General features: G+C 35.6%; 1 protein-coding gene across 2 annotated transcripts in view; it reads right to left on the bottom strand.

The window, feature by feature from the left end:
• LRCH2 (leucine-rich repeats and calponin homology (CH) domain containing 2) overlaps window positions 1-9687 on the bottom strand; it is a 118153-nt gene that overhangs the window by 73446 nt on the left and 35020 nt on the right. For both annotated transcript variants that reach the window (XM_012653516.1, XM_012653515.1), the window contains exons 3-5: window positions 8035-8161; window positions 3653-3758; window positions 3433-3569 (exon numbers count right to left, since the gene is read on the bottom strand). In XM_012653516.1, the coding sequence (XP_012508970.1) occupies window positions 3433-3569; window positions 3653-3758; window positions 8035-8161 (370 nt within the window). The remainder of the gene's footprint in view (window positions 1-3432; window positions 3570-3652; window positions 3759-8034; window positions 8162-9687) is intronic.

A 9687-nucleotide genomic window follows, 5' to 3' on the forward strand; every position in this document is an offset into this window, starting at 1 on the left:
GGGGGAGGAGGGAGGAGGGGATGGGTATATGCATACACAAAGAGTACAATGCGCACCATCCAATAGATGGACACGCTTGAAACTCGGACTCGGGGGGGAGGGGGGGAAAGGGCAACATATGTAACCTAAACATCTGTACCCCCGTAATACGCTGAAATAAAAAAAAATTAAGACCCTCATTCCGGAAAGGTCCCACCCCTTAGCCAAAAGGAACAAATGCTACAACAGAGAGATCAAGAGGCCTTGCTAGGTTTCCCCACTCCGTCTATTACCATTAGCTCACATCCTTTTTTTCTTTGTCCAAACACATTTCTATACAGCTACCCCTGCTTCATCGAATCTAAGCATAAAATCAGGTAGCTTCCTCTATATCTTTGGGTCTTCATTCTGACAGTTCCTATGTCACGTAAAACTATGATCAAATTAATTTGTTTTGCTTTTCTCTTGTTTACCTTTCTTTTGTTATAAGGATATCAACCATGACTCTCATGATGGAAAGGAAAGGGATCATACTCTTTCCAGCCCTATAGTTTACATTCCTTCTCACATACTTGCTTGCTCTATGCATCTCTTCCATCCGGCTATTCATTTGTATCCTTTGAAATATCCTTTGTAATAAGTTGGCAATAGTAAATAAAGTGTTTGCCTGAGTTCTGTGAACCACTCTAGCGAATTAATTGAAACTGAGGAGAGGATCGTGGGAACCTGGATTCATAGCTGGTCAATCAGAAGTATTGGTGAGCAATCTTATGGGACTGAGCCTTTCACCTGTGGGATCTGATGCTATCTCCAGGTGAATGTCAGAACTGAATTGAATTATAGGACACCCAGTCAGTGTCTGTTGGAGAATTACTTGGTGGTGGGAAGAAAACCCCACACATTTTGGTGGCCAGAGGTGAAGTATTCTGTATAGAGAGTTAGAATAAGAAGAACACTTTGGTTTTTTTCTCTCTCTTACAGATATATACCCACAAGTGGAATTTCAAGTTTATATGGTAGTTCTATTTTTAATTTTTTGAGAAACTCCATACCATTTTCCTTAATGGTTGTACCATTTTACATATCCACCAATACTGTACAAGGCTTCCCTCTTCTCCACATCTTCGTCAACACTTGTAATCTTGACTTTTTGCTACTAGCCATCCTGACAGGTGTGAGGTGATATCTCATTATGGTTTTTGATTTACATTTCCCTGATGATTAGTGATGTTGAACATCTTTTCAAATAGTCATTGGTCATTTTGTATGTCTTCTTTGAAAAAATGTCTATTCAAGTCCTTTGCCCATTTCTTAATTGAGTTATTTGCTTTTGTGCTATTGAGTTGTATGAGTTCCTTATATATTTTGGATACTAACCTCTTATAAGATATATGGTTTACCCATATTTCTGGATATCCACATGCGAAGAAATTAGTGTGCCCCCTTTTGTTTCAATAGAAGCCTTTCAGTGTTTTGGTCTCTGTCTTTCATGTTAGAGATTATTCCTGCAATGTCTAATGATCCTTAGCTATCTGTTCACTTTCAAGAATGAGATAAAAAGCCAATGAGAAACTCTGTGTACATGGGGGAAGTTTACTGATGATGAGCTTCCATCTACCTGGTAATCAGACAGGGACTAGCCATTTCATCAGTTGACCCCAAAAGATCAGTATATAGATAGGTGTTTTCTCCTGGTTCAATCAGTTTACCAAGGAAGAAACCCATCAATCCTAAGTGAGATATATAAGACAGGCTGCCAAAGCATTCCGGGGGTGAAGCAGAAGTCTATTGGTAGGTCCCATCATTTAGCATGTAAGCATTCACTGTTTTCAGTATGGGGTCTCACTCCTGCCCTAGCTATACCTGGAGCCCCTGACTGGTTCAATCCCTCTATAGCTGTACTTTTCAATATGGTAGCCACTAACCACATGTGGCTATTTAAATTTAAATTAATTAAATCTAAACAAAACTAAAAATTCAATTCTTCTGTCACATTACACACTTCTAAGTACTCAATAGCCACCATGGCTACTGTATTGGACAGTGCAGGTATAGAACATTTCCATCACCACAGTGAGTACTAATGGACAGCCCATCTCTAAAAGAGTAAAATCAGTCTTCTGCTGAGGCAAGGAGTGAGTCATTTGGCCACTGAACTAAAGGAAAGAATCTAAGGATCTACCTACTTCTTAAAGTAAATTCCAGGTTTCTGCTGAGGCAAGGAAGCCCCATGTGGCTGTGGGACTGAGGGTAAGAATCTGAGGGTATAAATCCTAGAACTGTGGTATTAATATGGTAGCCACCAGTCACATGTAGCAATTTAAATTTAAATAAATCAAAGTTAAATTAAATTACAAATTTTCTTCCTTAGTCTCACCGGCCACATTCTAAGCATTCAATAGCCACGTGAACAAGTGGCTATAGTATTGGACGGCACAGATTAAAGAACACTGCCATCATTGAGAAAGTTCTACTGGACAACACTGTCTTAGACGTTCCACAAACCATCATGTTTTCGGTTCTTAATCCCTATATTCAGAGCTACATGCTTCCTCCAATACCCAAGCCATTCCTAGGTTTGACACAGTAAATCAACTTTCTTCTGGTTGCCTTTTCCCACAGCAGACACAAGTTTCATCTTTTCCCATTCAGCTAAGGCAGCTACTACCGGGACTCCAGCCAGTCTTTATTTGAATTAGAAAATGTACCACCTTTGGAATGAGTGGAATGTGCTTTTGTAGGAAGAAAAAGACAACCATTCTTCTGGATGTATGCAAATTCTCTACCAGGGCACACAGCATGGAGGTAGAGTGCCATTTCACTGCCATGTGCTCCTTAGCCATATACTCTTGTGCAGTGTAAGTAGAGGCACTATTTACCACTATTCCATCTATTTTCCATTTTCCAAAATTCTATTGACATCGCTTCCCCACTGCTCTCTTCTCTTTCATATTCTTTGTCCTTATGGGCTTATATCTTAGTTTATTCCTTACCTATCATTTTGATGCATTCCATGTGGATTTAATCCTCACTTAACTAAAAATCAGGATTAATATTTTCCACTTGTATCTTGTTCTTTCTATTAAAATTTCATCTCTCAGTGCCAAGAATGCACTCCAATCAATCCCACAACAAATCCTAAGTAGATACATACCTGAGTAGGAAATAGGTAGAGAGACTTCAGAGTCCATCTTTTTAAAATAACATTGACAATCAGAATTATCAGTACACAAGCAGAAAGTTATAATCTGGGTTTTCCAAATGCTATTATAGAGTCTAAGCTAAAACTCCTACCAAAGTGAAAAAGTCATTTCTCAGAAAAACTCTTTTAGACAATAGTACCTAAACAATAAATCGATTCCTAATTTAGGTGCTTTTTGATTTACCAGTCACGAACAGATAAAATCATGAACAAAAATGAGAAGAAACAAGTATCATATTTTTATTACAAACCTGTGCTGGTGGTACTTGCAATGGATTGTTATCCAAAATTATTACTTGTAAATGATGCATCTTCCTGTAACAAACTGGAATTTCGGTCACTTTATTACAAGAGAAATCCAGCTTGACTAAGGGAAGATCTCCTAATTCTGTTCAGAAATGAAAAATAATTAAATTAAATCTTACACAGTTAATCTCTTATTCATGTGAGTAAAAATAGTAAACATCTTACCATCTGGCAAAACATGAAGATTATTTCTTCTTATATTTAGCTCTCTGAGGGAATGTAATTTTCCCATTTGTTGGGGAAGGACCTGAATCTCATTGCAGCTAATATCCTAAGGAAAATAAGAAAATAACATTATAATAAGTTAACTGAGAAATATAGATATATTCTAAGTTTTAAATTAAAGCGTATGGTTAATAGCCAGCAAAAGCTACCTCTAATGTCATTTCTATAAAGATGGATCATCTGGCAGATTTCTATTTGTATTATATCATGAAGTCAACCTAGCATAATCAACAGAAATTTTTCTGTACACAAATTTGAGATTATAACTTAGTTACTACATAAGTGAACCTTTTGAAAAATCTCAACTAAAGACCAACTTTCACCAACCAAAACCAGAAGTAAGAATAATGCAGGTGTTCCTCATGCAAAGGTAAAATAAAAGACTAAAAACTATCAATCACTGTGACAATCTGTCAGTAACTGTCTTAAGATACTTGGTTAGGCAAAAACTAAGAAAGTCAAAGATTTAACTTTTAGTCAGGGTTGATTTAACTAAATTTCTTTCTCCAAAGGGATGCAAAATATAAGGGGTTAGAAGTTCAAACATGTGTGGCTCACATCACAACTCAAAGACATTCTAAGAGATCTGAGTTGGAAATCTCTCAGGTTTAAGTTAAAATGTAAGTCCTGATTTCAAGGTAAACAATACCAAGTTTCCATAATAAGAGAATAAAGAACAGTTTAAGTTAACTATGCTCTCCCTTGCCTCTTTCTTATAACAACATCAACAAAATGAAAAGAGAAATTGACAACACAGTCTCAGATACTAGTCATTCCAGACATACGGCAAATGAAATTTGTATTTTACTGCAATTGTCCCAAATTTCCAGCTTTCACTGCAAATGATATTAACTTGGAGGGAGAGGAGTGGTACATACATTCAGTTTTACCAAAAGTAGAAAAAAAAAAAGGCTAAAGGATAAATTCAAAATAATGTTAAAGCCATGTAGGGAAGAATCCAATAAAGTTGTAGATGATTAAAAATATATATCCTACATAGTTCTTTTGAACAATATCTAAGGCATCTTCATTCAACAACGAATATTTATCAAATACTAACTATTTGCTAGGCACTATTCTAGGGGCTCAGGATACACCAAGGAACAAAACAAACAAAAATTCCTGCCTTCATAGCTCCTCATGGAGTTTATATTCTAGGGAGAGGAGCAGATTATACAATATGGTAGAAGGTGATAAGTGCTATTTAAAAAAATAAAGAACACGGCAAATGAAATGGCTGTGCTAGCAATAGTGGGGAGGGATATTAGCAATTTAGATCATCTTGTGGAGAAGATGATATTTCAGCATCATTGTCAGAGCTGAGTGAGCCATACCAAAATATAAGAAAGGAATATTCCAGACAGAAGGAACAATAAATGTAAAGACTCTTAGGCAGAGGACACCTGACAAGTACAAAGAATAGCAAAGAATCCAGTATACCTAAAGGGAACTGAGCAAGGGGAAGAGTAAGATGGGGAGAGGGATATGACTTTCATTTTTACTCTGAGAAATGTGGGCAGGAACCAGAATCTTTTGAACAGAGTAATGACACACTCTGACTTAAATTTTGACAGGATCACCTTAACTAATGTGTTCAGAATAAACTATTATTGAAATGATAGATAATAAAAGTTTGGAAAAATGTCCTTTAAAGAAAATACTACTGCTTCTTTCCAAAGGTCTGATGCTTAAGATTTCCATATGGAGAATCCATAGAAATTTGATATATACATGCAATTTCCCACAATAAATAAACCCAGGTATAAGAAATGAACCCGCTCCAATGCTTATCTACAAAATACTCTGCTGGAGATTAGAAACCAGAGAGTATTTCCTAGGTTTCAAATGACAGCATTTCGTTATAGTTGGTTACCACACTCTTGTTGAAGAATATCGTGGGAAAATATTCCAATGACAGGCAATAACCACAAATTCATAATGTGATTTATAATTGTGAATTAGCCATACTAATGCTATCTACCTATCTACTGTTACTGATTTCAAGAGTTAAGGGCATAATAATTTTATAGCTCCTTGTAAAATAAAAGTATTTAATATTTTTAAATATGCTACTTAAATAAAAATACAGTCAGCCCTCCATATCCATGGGTTCCATATCTATGGATTCAACCAACCACAAATAGAAAATATTCAGGAGGAAAAAATGATGGTTGTATCTGTCCTGAACATGTATGGACTTTTTTCCCTTAACAATACAGTATAACAACTATCTGCACACCATTTACATTGTATTAGGTATTATAAGTAGTCTAGAGATGATTTAAAGTATACAAGAGGATGTGTGTAGGTTATACGCAAATATAAGGGACGTGAGCATTTGTGGATTTTGGTGTCCGTGGGGGTGGGAGGGGTGGTGTCCTGGAACCAATCCCCCAGTGATACCAAGAAACAACTGTACTAGAATGAATCTAAAAATCCTAAGTTTTCTGATATTTCATTTATCTAAAAGTTATCTCATGTAATATAATTTAAAAAATAGGGCCAAAAACTCAATAAAGAAAAAGAAATTAGAAAGGCATAAAATTTTAAATTATATTTATAAAATCTTTAAAAACATCAACAGTGTCCAGGTTAACAAAAGTAATGGTTCCCTTTTATTATGAATTTGTTAGATCAAATCTGAATTCTCTGTTCATTTTTGAGTATGACATTGAGAGACCTTAACGAAAAGGGACATTTTCAGGATAGAAACAGTTAAAAATAAAACATCATGAAAATGAATAAAGGAGCCAGGTACAGTGGCTCATGCCTGTAATCCTAGCATTTGGGGAGCCCAAGGTGGGAGTATCACTTGAGGCCAGGAATTCAAGACCAGCCTGGGCAATAGCAAGACCCTATCTCAACAAAAAAAATAAAACATTAGCTGGGCATGGTGGTACACATCTACAGTCCCAGCTACTTAGGAGCCTGAAGCAAGAGGATCACTTGAGCCCAGGAGTTCGGAGGTTGCAGTGAGCTATGATGACACCACTGCACTCTATCCTGGGCAACAGAACGAGACCCTGTCTCAAAAAAAAGGAGTAAAGGTAATAAGAATGTTTAAGCTATAGAAAAACAGGTCTTAGAGTTTGGTAAAACACAGAATAGACACACGACAGATTACAAATATCTGAAAGAAAGAGAGGTTGTCATTATCTATATTTCTTCACATGGTAGTCCCAGGACCAATGGATAAAAGTGATAGGGCATGTATTTTGGTTCAAAATAAGAAATATTACTAACATACAGAGTTTTGCAAAAGGGAATTAGGCTGCCTCAGACATACACACAAAAAGAGCTGTCCCACCATCGAAAATAAACAAGTAGACCTGTTAGGGATTCCTGCATTAGGAAGTGATTGCATCCAACCACTTCTAAGATCTTTTATAACCTCCAAATTCTATGGTTCTAAAACATAAGGTGAAATTCAAGGAAGTTTCCTTGTATTATAATTGGACATGCAGGTAATCCTTAATGAATAAAAGATATTCCTGAAATTTCTGTTCATTGTTATATTTTAACATTAGTTTCCCATTACAAAATTGTAGATAAGTTCCTCAAGAAAATCTTTGGCCTTCCGGATATAATAAAGTCATACTTAAGAATACTTTAAAAATACCTATTTACTGGGAAAGCATTACACAAGATAAATCAGAAAATAAAAAGCAGCATAGTATAGTAAAGTGGGAATACCCAACAGATATGAAAATAGCTCAATGCCTTAAGGATCCAATTATCTTCTCTCAGAGTTCAATGTCCTTTAATACCTAAAATGTTCAATTCAACTTTAAATTATTCTATATTTCTACAATCAATTGCATATAATAGCCTCTTTCCATTTATCTCGGTCCTAAGCGTGTCATAAAATCACATCAGCATATAGTAGTGGAAGAGTTATTTTCGTTAATTCTACTATTTGCATTGTATTCTCTTCTTTTATCCCCTTTCTCCATGGCCCTATAGTAGCCCTATAAAATCTTAAAAAAAAAAAAACAACCCTAGCTTTTCCCTAAGACCTTTACTGCCCATGAAATGGATAAACAAATGCTTATTCATTTGAAAAGTATTTATTAAAGCTTGTAAGCAAGCCATCCAACTTCAACAGGACTAAGGAACAACCAAACTTTTCTTGTGGCTGAAAGCTAAAATCAGACATAAATAATAGTATCTCAAAATTTTTCTAAAGTCAACTTAGACATGTACCAAATTATTCCTTTTATAAAAATTACAGTGAAATTCCATAAAAGAATGAGTTAATCTTCCAAAATGCAAAAGTATATATGATGCATATCATAGTCGAGTAATACAACTATTTTACTCACCAACTCCATTAAATCTTTTAACTTCCCAATTTCTTCTGGAATGGATACCAGTTTATTATTACTGACGACCAAAACTTTAAGGGGAAGATCAAATAGGTGTTTTGGCAATGCTGATAAAAGATTTCGACTGAAAAGAACAAGAAAGTCTCATTATGAGAAATATGTCTAAAATCTGACATGTTATGTTGAAAAAGAACAAGTCACCTCTAAGTAAATAATAATCTTTTACTAAGTAATAACTAAAGAATCATTTAAAGAGTACTTACTTTGTATCAGGCACAGTGCTCCTCCATTCCTTATATGCCCTGTCTCATTTAATCCTCACATTAACCCCACAAGATAGGTTACTTATTATCTCCATTATACAAATAAGAAAATGAAGGTTAAAACTGGTTAAGTGATTTTCCCAGGCATAGCAGGGATCCAAACGAAAATCTGACTGCAAAACCTGTGCTGCTACCTATGATACAGTCTTACACACCACCAGTTCTCAAAAACTTACAATGATTCTTCTAAGCTAAAGAATGTCAGAACTTTTCTATCTGGTATAATTTTGGTATATTCAATACCTCCATGCGTTTAACTAGGGAAAGGCTCTAAGGACAAATCTGCATGTACTATGTTCAAGTTTATGAAAGAATGAACAGAAGTATATCCTCAAACACATGTAGTAACCCTAACCCATTCCCTTTTGTTATGGTTTAACAGCCTACTACACCTTTATCTCAGCTCAAAGTTGATACAACATTCCTATCTCTGTGGATACATTTAAATATAATAACAACTAATATTTATTGAGTACTTAATACACGCCAGGCCATGTTCAGAGCAGCTCACATGAATTAACTCGACTAACACTTTTAATTAACACTCACAACAACTTACTTTAGGAAGATAGTTACTATCATGATCCTCGTTTTACAGATGAAGAAACAGTCCCAAAGAGATTAAGTAAACTGCTCAAAGTGACACAGCTGTTAAGTGGAAGAACCAGGATTCAAACCCAGGCAATCTGACTCTAGGATCCTTGTCCTCAAACTACGATGGTCAAATTTATATGTCAATGCAAACTGACTGACTCAAATGTTCCCACTACCAAAATAAATAAAGTATTCCATTCCATTTGCATACTATTAATAACAAGCACTGATAAGCAATAAGCTATCATTTTCCTGTTTTTCGAATGACATTTATGGACCTGTACCTAGCATTTCGTGTAACATGCACAGCAACAAAAGCGCAGTGTTATTCAAGTGGGGACTTCAAGACTCTTACTCCATCTTATCCCTGCGGAGGACATCCAGAAACACCAGACTGGCTTCAATCACATGGCACAAACAGACCTCAAAGAAAAAAAGACAATGCCCCTCAACTACCAATACTGGCTAGGCTGCTGGAATGTTAAATATGCTAAGGGCCTGTCACAATCCTTCAAACATTCAGGGTCAAGCAGGGAAAATGGGCACCTCCACAATGGAGCACATGAGGATCTTACTGCAGGATTGTACAGAAAAGTAGGTGGGGTGTAGTATACAGGTAGAGAGAAGAGTTGAAAAATTATTTTTAAAGTTTTTTGAGATATTTTCACCAAAATTTTTTTAAAATGTGAAAAATAATGACAAATTCATTCTAATACTTTTAGGCCAAAAAAAA

This window comes from Propithecus coquereli, unplaced genomic scaffold (genome assembly GCF_000956105.1).
Source record: "Propithecus coquereli isolate 6110/MARCELLA unplaced genomic scaffold, Pcoq_1.0 Scaffold421, whole genome shotgun sequence".
Lineage (NCBI taxonomy): Eukaryota > Metazoa > Chordata > Mammalia > Primates > Indriidae > Propithecus > Propithecus coquereli.